This window comes from Propithecus coquereli, unplaced genomic scaffold, assembly GCF_000956105.1.
Source record: "Propithecus coquereli isolate 6110/MARCELLA unplaced genomic scaffold, Pcoq_1.0 Scaffold134, whole genome shotgun sequence".
Classification (NCBI taxonomy): domain Eukaryota; kingdom Metazoa; phylum Chordata; class Mammalia; order Primates; family Indriidae; genus Propithecus; species Propithecus coquereli.
Genome location: NW_012137636.1, coordinates 60,592 through 77,644, shown reverse-complemented (window position 1 = coordinate 77,644; position 17,053 = coordinate 60,592). Strand labels below are relative to the sequence as shown.

At 38.8% G+C, this 17,053-nt stretch overlaps 1 protein-coding gene across 1 annotated transcript in view; it reads left to right on the top strand.

Moving 5' to 3' along the window:
- STARD3NL (STARD3 N-terminal like) overlaps positions 1-16,594 on the top strand; it is a 37,569-nt gene extending 20,975 nt beyond the window's left edge. Inside the window, exons 2-7 of the mRNA XM_012638746.1 lie at positions 3,281-3,562; positions 11,270-11,347; positions 11,947-12,024; positions 14,151-14,204; positions 14,319-14,436; positions 16,416-16,594. Of these exons, the coding sequence (XP_012494200.1) occupies positions 3,338-3,562; positions 11,270-11,347; positions 11,947-12,024; positions 14,151-14,204; positions 14,319-14,436; positions 16,416-16,594 (732 nt within the window). The 5' untranslated portion in view covers positions 3,281-3,337. The remainder of the gene's footprint in view (positions 1-3,280; positions 3,563-11,269; positions 11,348-11,946; positions 12,025-14,150; positions 14,205-14,318; positions 14,437-16,415) is intronic.
- Positions 16,595-17,053: the final 459 nt, after the last annotated feature.

The following is a 17,053-nucleotide window of genomic DNA, read 5'->3' as shown; positions in this document are numbered from 1 at the left end:
CACGTGGCTGTTAGTCAGTTTCACTGGCAATGAAGGAGATAGAGGACAAAGATGGCCAAATGTGTGCAAGTTTAATTAGTATGTCGCTAGCATGAGTCACTCAAGCTAAGCACCTTTTTTCTCTTATTTTCCCTTTTTTGAGTAGAAATTTCACTCAAAAACCTTACCCTACAAGTCTGAGCCATGTATTTTCAAGACCTAGATGATCTACACTGTCACTTGTTATATCTAGACCAATTTGCTGGATTAAGTATAGGTAAATTTTAAAAAAAGAAAGAGAGAAAGGGAAGCTCTCTCTCCCTTTTATGATTTCCTTGTTTCCAGGAGAAAAATCACTTTGTTTAGAGTCAAACTGCTCTGAGCAATCTGTTCTTTGGGTAATTTTACTATTGAAGCTATTGCAAGTATATGTAAATTCTAGCTAATTATCAGTTTTACATCTGAAAAATAATGATTCTCATTTCCCAAGTCATGTGTATACCATTGTATACTGTTGTTTTATATTTTCAAATATTAAGCCTCAGATTTTTACGGTTGGTGTTTTTCTTTGTTGTCCTTTTTTATTCACAAGGAGTAGGTTTGTGGAAGGAGGAAGGAGTGAGACTTGGAAAATGATCTAATTATTTTGACAATGATTTTCCTCCTAAAAGCAATCCTTCGTTTCAATTTTGAATTTGTTGGATTCCCCAAGAAGTTTAGTGAATGTAAGAATTGAAACTAATTTTTAAATACAGTTGCTAATAGATTATTAGACTGGCTTAAGAATTATTGGGTTGCTTTTTCTTAACGTAGAATGTATTATTGAAGAAATATGTCTTTATTCATCCAGATTCAGTTTTAAAGAACATCCCTGCTATCTTTTTAAACTTCAAAAAGTGTGTTTCATCACAAAAAATATATGATTTATATTCATTTTTCCTTATTATTCCAGAATTAGCTCCTAGAAGTCAGACGGGTAATTGTAGTGCTTTGCAGGCTTTGTTTTAAGAGCTGCAGTACTGGGGAGTATGCCATCGATATTCCTTCACTAGGATGGTATTGATCTCATTGAGAAAAATGAGACAAAATATGTAGAAACACTTTTAAATTTTTGGAACTTTGTATTTTCTTTTAAAAATCACTGAAGTAGACTCCTATTCAGATTTTCAGAATGATTTGTTCATTTGCTGACTCTGACGAAGTTAATTAAGTGTCCATGACACTGTTACCTAATGTCACCTAGATAAGCAGATAAGAAAGATAAGAAAGGGAGGAGCTGTATAGAGTCCTGAGATATCTGTCCATGACCCTAACAAAATGACATTTGAATGTAGTCCCTCCTGTTACAAATATAGTAAGTACAAAATAAGAAATTTGAAAAATGTGGAAAAGGTAAAAGAAAGGAGGGAAATATAACCTCATCAGCCAGAGATAATCATTGCTAATGTCTAATATATTTCATAGGTACGTCTTGTAAGAATTTGGTTTAGATTTATTTTACAGAGTTGTGAACATACTACGTGTTTATATATTCCATTTAGTGTTAGATTTTAATCTAGCTATTATTATAACCCATGTATTTTCCTGGGTCATTATAGATGCTTTGTAAACACTTATTTTAATGACTATGATGTGGCTATACCATGATTTATCTAATTATTCCCTATTGTTAGATATTTAAGTTGTTTTCTAATTGAGACTATTACAGATATATTATGATGAAGTCTTTTTAATAGACATTTTTATTGAAAGATAACACATACACTGTTCATTTATGTATACATGTACATAAATACGCAGATTTTTGAATTTTTCATGAGTTAACACATCACCGAAGCAACTGTTTACATCAATAAATTATCAATAAGTGAGCACAGCCATGTTACCACTACTCAGGTCAGGAACTAGAACTTTGCCAAGTCCCCTAAATACACCCCCTACCTTGTACCCTCTAATCACTATTCCCTCCCTCTTCCTTGAAGGTAATCATTAACCTGACCTCTGATGCTATAGATCAGTTTTTACCTTGAAGTTCTGTAGTTATTTCCCTTTAGATTTCAGAAGTAGAGTTATAAGATCAAGAGGTATAAATATTTTAAAGTATCTTATTTCATATAATCAAATTGCTTTCAAAATTGTCATGCCCTTTACCACCACACTATATAAAAGGATGGAAAAGACTTTTGTGCCCGAGTGTAGGAAGGGAGAGAAATCAGGGTCAAGTATAAAGAGATGAAGTTCTGGACAGTGAATAGGACCAAACAGGACAATATTTCTTTGAAGAAATCTCAGCAGTCTGTTTCCAAATTCAGTTTTACCTCTTTGAAAATGTTCTTCTTTATCTGGCATTGCCAGTCACTGTGGCAGAAAGAAAGGAGAGCATGGTAGGCCACACACTGGCTCCTCACATTTCTGGACACAAGTGACCCACAAACCTGTGCCCATGTTACAATGACCACATCCATGGCCAAAGAAAGGACTTGAGTTCAAAGAGCGAAGAATGTATAATCCCACAGGGAGAGGTACTACAGGAAGTGAAACTAGGATATTTGGAAAACAGTCACTTTCTGTTTAATGACTTTGCCCCATCCATGAGGAGATCAGATTTTTAGGTTACTCATCTTTTATTTTTATTACAAAAGCACATCCTGGCTTTAGGAGACCTGCATCTCTGTATAGGGCTGTAACTTCTGTAATTATCAGTCCGGTAGTTGCATAGTGCTGAGCTTTTTGGAGTGTGTACACTTCTTTTCCAGAAAAAGGCCTGGAAACATTCTTGTCCATTCAGAGGATGAGGAAATGCTAAATTCAGTTTTTTAGGTACTTTTGGTGGAAAGCAGTTCCATCTGATGAAATACATTTTTATAGCTAGTTGACGTGTTCTGCTTACATGCTCCAGGAAAGCATTCAGTAAGTAGTTTTCTAGTCCGTGTGTAGTGGCACTTACAGGACTGTGGAGGTTTTCTCCCTGGCACAGCAAGAGAAGTGGCATGGCGCATTCACCAAGAGCCCTGCTCCAGGTTATCAGGAACAGCTTTTAATTGTGGTTAACATCCTGTTTTTCACCCTTTCCTGTTGCATTCTTCTTTGTTGCCTTTGCTTTCCATAACAACTATTTTATAGTATTAATTGAAAACATTAAGCATTGCTTCTCATTTCACTTTCTCTCTATGTCTTCATCAAGACGTAAATCAGTCAAGACACCCTGTTGCTCAGTTAGAGAAATAGTCACATAGTGGTGAGTAGAGTCATATTAGGTGATCTTGGCTTTAACATGGTATCTCTCTTTTATTCCCCAAAGGTCTCTTGTTTCTAGGGATGGTGAAGTTGGAAAAAGGCTCCTTTAACCCGCCCCAGGATGAACCACCTGCCAGAAGACATGGAGAACGTTCTTAGTGGGAGCCAGAGCTCCCATGCTTCTTTGCGCGGCGTCCATTCCATCAACCCCACCCAACTCATGGCCAGGATTGAATCCTATGAAGGAAGGGAAAAGAAGGGCATATCTGATGTCAGGAGGACTTTCTGTTTGTTTGTCACCTTTGACCTCTTATTTGTAACATTACTGTGGATAATAGAGTTAAATGTAAGTTGGATTTTTTTTCATGACTTTATAAAAAATGTTTCCAGAAACAAAAAAACTATCTTCTTATTTTTCTCATCATTTGTTTCATTTAATGATTTCCATCTTTTTCCAAATGAGATAACATTGCTCCTCTCTGGCTGATTTGGACCTTTCTTGTTCTCTAATGTTAATTGTTTAAAACAAACCTGGGGCCAGGCACCATGGCTCACTCCTGTAGCCCTAGCACTTTGGGAGGCTGAGACGGTAGAATTGCTTGAGGCCAGGAGTTCGAGACCAGCCTGAGCAAGAGCGAGACCCAGTCTCTACAAAAAATAGAAAAATTAGCTGATCCAGTCTCTACAAAAAATAGAAAAATTAGCAAGGTGTGGTGGCACACGCCTGCAGTACCGGCTAGTCGAGAGGCTGAGGCAGGAGGATTGCTCGAGCCCAGGAGTTTGAGGTTGCAGTGAGTGGTGAGCTATGATGATGCCACTGCACTGTAGTCCAGGAATCAGAGAAAGACCCTGTCTCAAAAAGAAAATAATAATAATAGTAAATTAAAAGCTTACACTGTATGGGATTTTGAAATTTGAATTTCTGGTGTTTTGCTTTACAACAGGAGTTGACAAAAAAAAAAAAGGGTGTTTTAATAAATAAAGTTTTATTGGAACATAGCCATGCCTATCTGTTTATATATTGTTTATGGCTGGCTTCTATGCTGATTGAGTTGAGTAGTTGTGACAGAGACCCTCTGGCCCTCCAAGACAAAAATATTTATTCCCTAGCCCTTTTTAGAAAAAGGTTGATGATACTTCTTCCAAAAAATCCTTCTGGAATATGTTTTAGATGTTTCATCTGCTTTTCTGATTCTTATGTTTAAAATTTTGCATATGTTCATTCTTTACTTTTTTGCAGAGATTATTTATTCATAATTTATGAAAAAGATTATTCTAAAGAAATTTGGAGTTATATTGTATTACCAAATAATTGTCTAGACCAGTATTATCCAATAGAAATATAATGCAGAATTTAAAATATGTAATTTAAACTTTTCTAGATGCCACATTAATAAAAGTAAAAATAAGTAAAATTCATTTTAATAATTTATTTAATCCAGTATATCTGTTTTCTCCCTAAATCTTGAGTCTGTTTACATCCCTCACCAACGAATATGTGAGCTCTTCCCAGAAGGCTTTCCTCGCAAGGAAAGGTTGTCTGTTTCTTTCATTTCAGCAATTCAGCAGGAAGTGTTTGCTAAGATCTAGGTAGTAATTATTATTACCTATTGTTTATTATTAGACACAATGCTAGGTGCTTTATAAGAATTTATTAAAATACAGAAAATATGAAAAGATTTTGAAATTCCTGTTTTAAAATGATCTTAAGTCTTTCCTTTTAACAATAAGAATCAACATCTTAATCTAATTTCTGATTCATTTTCTGATTCATAACAACAATTTCAGTTCTAGACTCTAGTCTCTTGATAATTAGGGTCACTGAATCTCATTTAGTTTCATCAGGAATCCTAATAGAGGAAGAAAACTCATTATAAACGCATACAGTTTTGTTAGAAAATAAAACTTTGCCATAATCACAGTGATATGCAACATGAATCTACTCTTAAGTTTCTGTTTACAGATTTTTCCTTCTGTTAACTTAGCCCTGTGGGAATGCCTTACTTTTGTTTAAAACCGCATGGATCAGTGATATGACATAGTAATTTAGAATGACTCTCTTTTTTATTTGTTCCATATGCGTACATTAATTATTTAAAGAAATTATTTAAATTAATGTATATTTTAGAGAAGTCAGGTGTTTTCAAAACTGACAGCTGTTAACAAGAGGTGAATAAGAAATCCTTTTAACAGGAAGCATAGCAGCAGTTTTATGGGGGTACACTTAAAAATTATTTTAACGTCAGCACAAAGTCAAGGTATTCTTTGCTTTGGCCACTAATCTCACTTTGTGGCTTTACATGAGGGAAGTCACGGGGTAGATCTGTGGTGGGGTTCGTAGATCACAGGGCTGACTTCCTTCGACTTCTTCTGGGAAATGGAAATGAACTGGGCTCCCCCAGTTCTTGTTTTCAGAAGGGATCTGTTTGTGTCTGCATGTAACATGCTGTAAATGAAAAATCACCAGGCTTACCAATTTAGAAATCTGTTTTTATCCTCACTACTGGTTTCCCCAGTAGTAAAATTAGATCTGATAAGAGTATATGATCTTTAAGGGAGAGTGTAAATGGTTTTAAGGGGTGTATCATGACTTTTTTAGTACTTTTTTTTCCTTTTTTTTTTTTTTTTTATTTCAGCATATTATGGGGTACAGATGTTTAGGTTACGTATATTGCCCTTGTCTCCGCCCTCCCCCTGAAGTCCGAGTTTCAAGCGTGTCCATCCCTTGGATGGTGCGCATTGCACTCTTTGTGTATGCAAATACCCGTCCCCTCCTCCCTCCTTCCCCCTCCCCCCTGCCCAACATCCAATAGATGTTATTCTTATATGTACACTTGTGTGTTGATCAGTTATACCAATTTGATGGTGAATACATGTGGTGCTTGTTTTTCCATTCTTGGGATACTTCACTTAGTAGAATGTATTCCAGCTCTATCCAGGAGTATACAACAGGTGCTATATCACCATTGTTTCTTAAAGCTGAATAGTACTCCATGGTATACATATACCACATTTTATTAATTCACTCATGTATTGATGGACACTGGGTTGTTTCCACATCTTTGCAATTGTGAATTGTGCTGCTATAAACATTCGGGTGCAGGTGTCTTTCTTGTAGAGTATCATTTGTTCTTTTGGGTAGATGCCCAGTAATGGGATTGCTGGATCGAATGGTAGTTCTACTTGTATCTCTTTAAGGTATCTCTATTATTGCTTTCCACAGAGGTTGCACTAGTTTGCAGTCCCACCAGCAGTGTATGAGTTTTCCTATCTCTCTGCATCCACACCAACATTTATTGTTTTGGGACTTTTTGATAAAGGCCAGTCTCACTGGACATAAGTGATATCTCATTGTGGTTTTGATTTGCATTTCCCTGATGATTAGAGATGTTGAGCATTTTTTCATATGTTTTTTGGCCATTATTCTGTCTTCTTTTGAAAAGTTTCTGTTCATGTCCTTTTCCCACTTTTTGATAGGGTCGTTTGATTTTTTCTTGTTGATTTTCCTGAGTTCTAAGTAGATTCCAGTTATCAGCCCTTTATCGGATTTGTAGCGTGCAAAAATTTTCTCCCATTCTGTAGGTTGTCTGTTTGCTCTTGTGACCGTTTCTTTGGCTGTGCAGAAGCTTTTTACTTTGATCAGGTCAAGTACTTTTTTTTTTCGGTGTCCAGTTTCTAATTCTGTTTGTTTTGAATAGTCAATCCTGACCTGAGTTTTTCATTACACATCGTACTATTTGTTGTCTTTTGTTTTCTCTTTGTAAATCTCTAATCACTAAAATCCATTGTTTTTTTTACACGTCTGCACATTTACTGAGCACAGTTCTGATGCAGGTGTTGCAAGCTCCACAAAACCATATGGGATTTAAAGTTTAGCTGAGGAGACGTGGCACATATCTTCTATTGCCTTGTAACGTTAGTCTTTAAAAGAAGAAATAAAATGTTATAAAGGGTGCTTAGGCCATTAGAAGAGAATGGGGGAAGCCAGCTGTTCTCTGCAATCGTAGCAGTCACCAAGGAACTTTGCCTTCATATATGACTTCTGCCTTATCAGCCACTTTCCCTCCTTGCTCCAGGGAACTCACTGGCACCATCCCAGCCTGGAGTGCAGGGCCTGGGTGAGCCCAGAGAAGCTTAACACCACCTTGGTTCATTTTCCTTCTGGAAGATCTTAGCATAGCTGATCTCTTTGGGGTCAGTTGAAGGGATGGTTTTGGTTCTGTCCAGGGCTTCTCTTGGTCTACCTTTGACTAGACTGATTTCCCATGTTGGACCTGGAATTAACCATGGCTTGAGTTCCCTGAGGACTGTTTCCTCTCCAGACTCTCCCCCAGACTCTTTAGATTGATAGGAACAGGGATCAAAGTGGCAGGGGAAGGGAAGTTGTTTTTCTTTTTAGCTGTGGATACTTTGAGACTGCATTTCAAAAAGGCTTTTATCAATGCTTATTGCCTGTTTTCTTATTATTTCTCACTGGTGTACTAAAGAGTGTCAGAACACTTCTAATTTGACCTAGAGCTATCATGACCAGCTCTGTGGCCTTAGGGAAGACATCTCATAAGTTCTCTGGGCCTCGGTTTCTCAGTCATTTTACTGAACCAATACTGGTCTTGCCTTCCTCTTGGGTTCAGATGAGGATCAAGTGGAAAGATGTGTATAGCAGCCCCTCAGGAGTTATAAACATCTACACAGCTGTAGGTTATGTAACTTACTATTATAATAACTGAAATAAATTTAACATAGAAAAAGTGTTAGTTACTGTTCTCTCACTATTGTTACATTTAAGTTTCAGGTAGTTGTTACCCCAGTGATTCCGACTCTGATTCTGTCATCCCACTGTCACTCTGTTGTATAAACTGGGATGACCCAGGGTAACAGAAATTCAGATGAGGGAGATCAGTGGGTTGGAACTATCTGAGGGAGTGAGCAGAGGAGATGGACTGTGAACTGGGTTTGGAAGGATGGGTGGGTGGCACTTGGGATGGAAAGATGATCTGGGATAATCAGGGAAGGATGATCTCCACAATGAGGGAGCATTGGAGAGAGGGTTTGGAGATCAAGGTGAGCAGAAGTACTGAGACACGGTGTGCTTGTGCATGTGTGTGTAGACACGTGTGTGTTTGGAGGGGACACTGACAGGCTGAGAAAACACTAGTGTGGCTAGAAAGTAAGGTGCCTATGGTAAGTGGAATTGCATAGGTAGGCTGGTCCTCAGTTGTTAAAGTTATTAAAAGGTAGATATTAATAGAAGTGTTTGGATTTACTGCAGTGGTGAGCTGTTATAGGCTGTGGAGCAGATAGGAAAACGTGATTTTGAGATCACCCAGAAGTCAGTGACTTGCATTCTACATCACAGCCTCCCTGACGTGTCCAGCTGGATGCCTGACTTACCATGCTCCCTCCAACACACACACCTGCTTTCCCCCTTCTTTTTCAGCAAACAAACCCAGATGCTCAGGCCAAAAATGAAGACTCATCCTTGATTGATTTGCTTGTTTGTTTTGTATTTTTCATGTCCTATATCCAGGCTAAAAGTAAGTCCTGTCAAATATACCTCTAAAATATATTGTAAATGTGACCACTTCTCTCCTTTTCTGCTGTTACTGCCCTCGACCAAGCCCACCTCATCTCTCACCCAAACTGCTGCCCCACGTTCCTGGCTGTTTTGCCTGGTCCACTCTTACCCTACAATCCATTCTCCTCATAGTAGCCAGACCAACCTATGAAAAACATAAGTCAGATCATGTCACTTTCTATTAAAAACCTTTACTGGCTTGCTAGAGCACTTAGAATAAAATCCAAATGTCGTAACTTGGCTTGCAAAGCTCCCAGGAGCCTCTCCAGACTTCCTTCCCACCCTCTGTTCCATCAGCCACACTTGCCTCCTCCTGTTCCCCGACTGGAACAAGCTCCTTTCTGTCTTGGGACCTTTCTACTAGTTGTTTCCTCTATGTGAAATGATTCATGTCCTGTATCTTTTTGTAGATTCTGACTTCTTATTGCTGGTATCATTTCAAATGTCACCATTATTGTATTACACTGTCCTGCTTCTGTTCTCTGTGTAGCACATCATTTCTTATCTGTCATGTCCCTTGCCTTGCTAGAATGTAAGTTCCATGAAGACAAAGGAATATTGTTTTGTTTCCCTAAGCATTTCCTGTACTTAGAACAGTGCCTGGCACTTAATAGGTGCTCAGAAAATGTTTTGGTTAATGGATAAAGATCATTGTGGCAGTGGCGTGCGGGCTGGACTAAACTAGGGGCAAATTCGCATCGGAGCACTCACTCAGAAGCTGTTGTAGGAATGCCATGGGAGGTGGTGGGAACAGGAAGGAAAGGGCTAACCCGAGAGACATACTAAATATCAGAAGACTTGTTGATAAGCTGATTTTATCATCCCCTATCCAAAGGTGACTAAGGTTTCTAATGATTAAACCTAGAAGAGCAGTACCAGAAAGAACCATGATTGGGAAGGGATTTTGTGTGAAGGAAAAGATAGTCTGTTTAAGACATCTTGAGCTAGAGATAAAAATTTTGAAATAAGGATGTAGAGTATAAATTAGGACTAGAGATATAAATATTAGACATCTCTATTTAAAGGCAACACAAAATTAGAGTCTTTTAAAGTATGCAGATACCAGAGAAAAGCTTTTTCTAGGAGCTCTTACTGCAAAACCGTATTGGTGCTTTGACTCCTGTTCTCTCAGGAATGGAAGTGGGAAGTCTCTGTGTGGTAGAGAACTCCTGTTTGCCACTTGGAATAATCATTCTTTTAATATTATGGATATTGGTAAGTTTCCTTAGTGTGGAGAGACAGTGATGAGACTAGATGATTGGTTGGCTTTTAATAATTAATTCTACTTGCTCCTAGGTTTTCAGTTCTGTTTATTTGTAAAGGTCTGTAGCCAAGGAGGTCTGTAGCCAATCTGTGCTATAACACAAAAATCTAGACCTCCTTAAGGGATTTTAAGGTACAGAATAATGCTTATGGTATGCTTTCATTTGTATAACAAATATAAATACTTGAAAATATATCTAAGCCAAGAATACCTTTTCCTTATGGCAACTTTTATTCTAATTTGAATCTCTCAAAGATGTTCCTTATTAATTTTATTTCTCTCTTATCCAGGTCTCTGGTTAATTGCCCTTTTATTCTTTTTCAGACCCTCTGCATTTGTTTGCCAGGACTATGTTCCAAATTGGAAACTCAAATTCACATCATATTCCCTCGGATCAGGCTTTTCCAGGGGCCCTAACAGTTGCAGAATGCCTGCTTGGCTGCTGCATTGGCTGCCTGGCATCTGTCCTCTTTATGACTTTTTTATAAAGCATTCTCTATAGTTTAATTTGTAGAATTTTGGACTTGTTAATTTAAAATTTATTTTGACAGAATTGGGAGAGGACAGAAAGCTTATCCGCTTTGATTTCCATAATTTAGTATAATGTTCTCACATATGATTTGGGTCTAATCTGTCTCTTTATTTTGTTATCTATTCAAGTTAAATATATATGTATACATTTAAATTGATAAGAGTGCTGAATTTTAAAATTCTAGGAGCAGATAAAAACAAGAAATCACAGAGAACTTTTATACTTCTGCCCTGTGTCATGGCAACAGCCATCACTGGTGTTTGCCACGAGATCAGGAGGCCCAAGGCCTTCCAAGACCTGAGACCCTGGAAAGTGACTAGAAAGGGAGGCCTGGGTAAAGGGCGAACTGCCTTCTTTAAAATACACATTTGTATCATGGGAGACTTTGTCTTAAAAGGGGAAAAATAACTTTACTTAACATTTTAGTTTGCCAAAATGTGAACTACAAAAGCCATTATTTTTGTTATACATTTATGTCTGTCAAATGAATGAATTCAGAATTGAGGAAGGGAGAAATGCTATTCAGCCCTTTTCTATTAAAATCATGAGAATTGTTTTCTTCCAAACTTTAACATTTCTGAGTTCTGAGAACATAGGCAGAAAAATACATAGGAAACCTTACTCTTGTTTTATTTTCACACATAAATCTGTCCTCATTTTTGCTTCTTCCTCTCCTTCCTAGGTGAATGGAGGCATTGAAAACACGTTAGAGAAGGAGGTGGTGCAGTATGACTACTACTCTTCTTATTTTGACATATTCGTAAGAATTTTTTGTTTTATAGTTCATTTCAGATACAATGAAACTGAAACCAAAAGGCAAATTTTCTCTAAATAGACTTCAAATTCTGTGCCATTTTTTCCCCTCCCTTGAACATTGACCATATTTCCTTTTCCTTTAATTCCCCACCCATTCAGTGCTCTCTCTCTCACTAAGGAATCACCTGATCATTTTAAGGGATAAGATCACTGACAGATAAGAGAGGGCAGCAGAAGGAACCATTCCCAGTTTCTTGGTGTAGAGCCCTAATTCTTTCAAGTGGCTGAAATCGAGTTCATTGATGTACCCTCATCACTGCAAGGAAAATTCACCTACTTACACAATAGCGTGATGAAAATGCTGTCCCCATTTTGCCTTTTTCTTTTGTTGATAGTGGGAAATTAATGTGAAAGCTTATTTGGTATTACATTAAGTTCTAGAGCAGGGATTCCCAAATGCTGGTCTACAGACCAGTGCTGGTCTGTGGGAGTCTCCAGCTAAATCGGAATAATGGAGGCTGTCTGACAAATTCTTTATAAAGCTAAATTACTTTCTTTTTGTATATATTTTGAATAATGTCTCTTTCTTTTTTCTTTTTTTAGCTTTTGGCAGTTTTTCGATTTAAAGTGTTAATACTTGCATATGCTGTGTGCAGACTGCGCCATTGGTGGGCAATAGCGGTGAGTACACCTGGATGGGTGGATCATCCTCTCCAGTGCTGGGGGCCAGAGCCTGCTCAGAGCAGGCCAGGGCTGGGAGAAGATGCGCTTCTAATCTGGGTGGAATTCCGCTAGCTTTTCCTGAGTCCCCTTCCTCGGCACTTGAGTAGCTTTGACACTGCAAGACTTCTTCCCAGTGCTAATGAATAACTAGCTTTGTCTCTATGGATGCAGGGCCAAAATAGGAAGCTAGAGGTCCAACAGTAGTTACTGGCCGAGCACCAACCCAGCCTACCTCATTTTGCAAATAAGAGATGAGAGCAGCACCTCTGTCATAGAGATATTTGGAAAATTTTTTGTCTGGTTGAAACCGCTTAGTGATTTTTTTACCGATTTCACTTCCGCTTATTTTGACAATTGCCTTCCCCTATGCTTTATTTACCCCCGCTCCACTCTAGGAGGGGAAGGCTCCCAGTCTCCTTTCTACCGTTGCCTTTTGGCTCTTCAAGGGCCGTGACCTTTTTACTCATCTGTTTCCTTGTGTCTAGCACAGAACTTTCATCCCCTCAGATATTTAGAGATTGAAAAAAGAATTACAAGCAATTCTGCCTGAATTATTTTTGCTATTCCCACAGACATCTGAATACTCACCTTGTTTATAGCTCCACTAGGGCAATTACATGAGGGGGGAGGGAATGTTGAGTTCCTCAAACTAGAGAGAACTGCTCAGGAATAACGTGCCATCCTGTGATTAGAGGATGAGACTTTAGTCCGTGTGGGCCGGCTCAAGCCTGTCCCTCTGGGAACGGGCGTTGTACTGCTCTCCTGGGTCCACCAGGGGGCCACGTCTGCCTGCACCATCTCTTGTGAGCCTTCACCGACTCACGGGGCTGAGGTCAGACCATGTGTTAATCTAGAAGCTCTCATCTCAGGGATGGAGGCTGACATTCCTTGCCAGACTTGACTCCCTTTCCTGAATACTCTTTTGCAGATACAACAATAACTGTGATGATTATACCTTCCCATTTTTCAACGACAGTCTCCATTTGGGACAATTTTTTCAACTACTTGGTTATATATTTTTATAGTATTGTTTCATAGTTTATCAATGAAATCTTTATTTTTTGGTTGAAAGATTTTCAAAGTATCTCTTTTTCTAAGAGTGTTTTATTGTAATAATACTATTATTTTATGATACTTAATTTTGCCAAGAAGCTACTAGAAAGGTGACATCATTGCCAACATTTGAATTTCTTCTCTCCCAGGACTCCTGATAGTTCAGGTGCTTCAGAGTCTCCATAAGGCATACTAGTTTTTGTCAGAGCATCCATTTCAATGTTTGTTTTGGAAAAGTGGCTGACATAGTTATTTAATGAGAATTATAAGAAAGTATCTACAATATCTGCTTTCAAATTGTATGAAGAGTAGATCTGTTGAGTAAATCCATTTTTTGTTTGTTTCTTTCTGATTCTTGCTTTTGAAAACATTTGCAGAGAGAGTCTAGAGGCTGGCAGGAAAAATCAGCTGGTATCCCAAGAGCACTAAATACCAACCTGTAAAGTTAATTTGTGTCAGAATGTAAGATGCCTCCTTTCCCGAGTGTGGCACTCTGGCTGGGGTGTGTAAATAGGTAACTCTGTTAATATTTACTGAGCAAGATACTTGATGTTCCCTGGCCTCCATTCTGTCAGTCAAGCTACTATTGGCATTCACTTTGGTCAGGTTTCACCATGCTAAAAATATTAGTTGGAGGAAGGAGTGGCAAGGCTCAGGTACTGTGGTGTCTCTGGGCTTCACGATCCCTAGGGAGAGTCCTACCTACGTATTTCACTAGTCTCTTCTTCTATGTGATTATACAGACTTTGGATAGTGTAACTTTGGTGGATAAAACAAAGTTTTTCAACACATCAGCCTACTAGAATGTGGTAGAAGGAAAACTAGAAGCACTCATTTAGGGATTGCATGCCACATAGAAGCCCATTTTGCCCCAGTCTAGGTACAGAGATAGAGCTAGAGTGATATAGGAGGAAGCCAGGCCGGGCACAGGTTTTGCCTGCTCCTGGCTCAGGCAAGTCTCTTATATGAGGGAGGTGCCTTCACAGTGTGAAATGTCTAATTTGAATGGTGCTGGATTATGTGTCTTGCAGTTGACAACAGCAGTGACCAGTGCCTTTTTATTAGCAAAAGTGATCCTTTCAAAGGTAGGACCTTCCACTTTTTCTGTGCAATTACCATCTGCAATGACTAAGCCTCATTTTGCAGTGTGGGTTCATAGCAACTGCATTTCCCTTTCCTGGTCACATCTGTTCTTCCAGCTTTTCTCTCAAGGGGCTTTTGGCTATGTGCTGCCCATCATTTCATTCATCCTGGCCTGGATTGAGACATGGTTCCTGGATTTCAAAGTGTTACCTCAAGAAGCAGAAGAAGAAAACAGTAAGTTCCTCTCAAATCAGCCTCCTGAGACTGTGTGGGTGCCAGTCTGGAAGGAAGAGGTATGGATGTCTTGATGTGAATGGAGCTGTAGCTGAGTAGAGTTCGGCAGCTGCGGTGTCTCCATTCTTTAGTGGCTATATCAGGAATCAAGACAAGGGTTTGGGTGGATGACAGGATAGTACCAGAATATGGCTCCTTTCTCCAGCTGTTGGGCCAGGCTTCCCCTGGAAGAAAATGTGAACACTGGCAAAAAAGACATTCAAACAACAACAGAAAATCACCAACACTTCTTTCTCCCAGACAGGTTGACCTTTTCTCCCTAATAGTAATAGTCATAGAACACTAGGTATTTTGTGCATATAAACAGAACTGTGCTGTTTAGGGGGAGAGAAAATTAAGCCAATTTTAAGTGAGCCTAGGAAGCAATTCTAAATATAAGTCGGTGATTTTCCAAAGTTTCACACTGCTATCCATACAGCAGGTGATGGCTTTGGATGGGCTGTAATTAGGACAGTTAAGTGCCTAGCGTGGGTTAATGGTGAAGTTCAGAGGAGGAAGACATCAGACCGTCTCAGCTTTCACCATCCTCCTCTAAGTAGCTGAGTCGTGGCCAGTGTGGTGTACTCATGGGTCCTGCCGCAGCTGTGTGATCTCACCGTGTAGCTGTCGGTATCTCAGGATGTTAACTAGGAAGGCCAAATGACTGAGCTTGACGGTTAATTATTGAGCTGGAATTCTTTTCCACATGATGTCCTTAATGGAAGCCCACATGCCTCACCCACCCCTCTTGGAGGTGGAATGGTTCAAGCTCATTTTAGATAATTATGCAGTTTCAGGACATGCTGTTTTTATGCCTCTGTCAGTCATCTGATCAATTTGTCCTGCCCAATAGGAAAAGAAAATCTTGTATCTTATAGAAAGTTAAGCATGATGATAAGTTCAGAACACAGCAGGAGAAAAAATAACCGTGCAGTTGGCTTTATTTTGGAAAATCTCATTTACAGAGAAGAAATTTATAAGAAAAGAATTATAATTCAAGAGTAGATTTTAAAAACATATTAATCAGACCAAGATATGTCTTCTATTCTGTGCCCTCTGTATTGTGGAGAAGGGATAGGTATAGCTAATGGAAGTATTATTTCACTGGACATAAATATCAAACAGAACTTTATTGAAAACATATCAGCTATTAATCATGTGACTGGGACTTGAATGGTTATATGATGAAACCAAATTTAGAGTAACTAATAAAGCAGAATACATAACTAATGAAAACTAATGAAATAAAAGCAGCATTTATTTTCCTGGTTGGTAGCACGTTACACACAGACCTGGCATCTGCCATTCGGCCTGGTGCCTCCTCCCACTTCCCCTTAACATGCGCTCAGCTTTCAGCCAAAAGAACCGTGTTGACGGCCTTGCAAGTGTTGGTATTTTGAGCTATCCACATCATGCTTCCTTCTCTTTTCTTTGTTTTTTGATACACTTCTTTTCTTTGGAGACCTTTTTGTTGCATAAATATTTGTCATCTTAATTATTCTTTACGTATTTATAAAAAGCCATCCATGTATTACACTTTACATCTGGCATTTCTGAATCCAATGCATCCAGTAGACTGTTTGTACAGGCTGACCGGGTTTTTTTGTTTCACTTTGTGTTTTGCTTTTGATGTTGTTGTTGATTTTTTATAAGGAGTTAGATCCAAGGGAAAGATGCTATACATATTGAGTTCAAGAATCTCATGAGTAACCAGAGGCAATTTTTTAAACTATTAATACTTGGTTATCTGTCCTTACAGTATTGTTTCATAGTTTATTAATGAAACCTTTTATTTGTTGGTTGAAAGGTTTTGAAAATACCTCTTTTTCTAAGACTATTTTATTGTAGTAACAATAATACCATTTTATCATACTTAATCTTGCCAAAAAGCTACCAGAAACGTAACAACATTGCCAATGTCGGAATTTCTTTTCTTCCAGGACTCCTGATAGTTCAGGATGCTTCAGAGAGTGCGGCACTTTTACCCGGTGGTCTTTCTGATGGTCAGTTTTATTCCCCTCCTGAATCTGAAGCAGGTAAAAAATTTGATTCTGTCCATTGTTCAAATGCTCTGTCCCCCCTCCCTCTCTCTCCCCACTCTATTTCTCATTATGCTTAGCAAACGTTTAACACACGAGGTATTAGGGACATGAAAATGAGTAAGATGCAGTCTTACACGAGACCAATAGTAGGACACAGAGATGTAAAATGGATGTAATGGAGGGGTGATTAGATGATTCGTGATCTGCATCTTAGAAGACAGGCAGATAAGGGGAAGGGTCTAAGTGCTCTCTTCGTTAACTTTTATCCTAAACCAACCTTCCTCCGGAATTCCCCATGTCTGAGAACGGCAGCGCTGTCTGCCCACTGGCCAGAGTCACAAACCACAGCCTCACTGCACGCTCGTCCCTTTCTTATGGCTCATATCTCATCATTTACAAAGCTGTTTCCATTCTCCTTCCTTTATTTCTGCTTCTATTATCTCATTCAAATTATACTACTTCCTATCAGCTCCAACCTCAATTCAGCATTTCTTGCTGCGGTTTCTGCAGCAGCCTCTGACTCCCTCCCTGTCTCC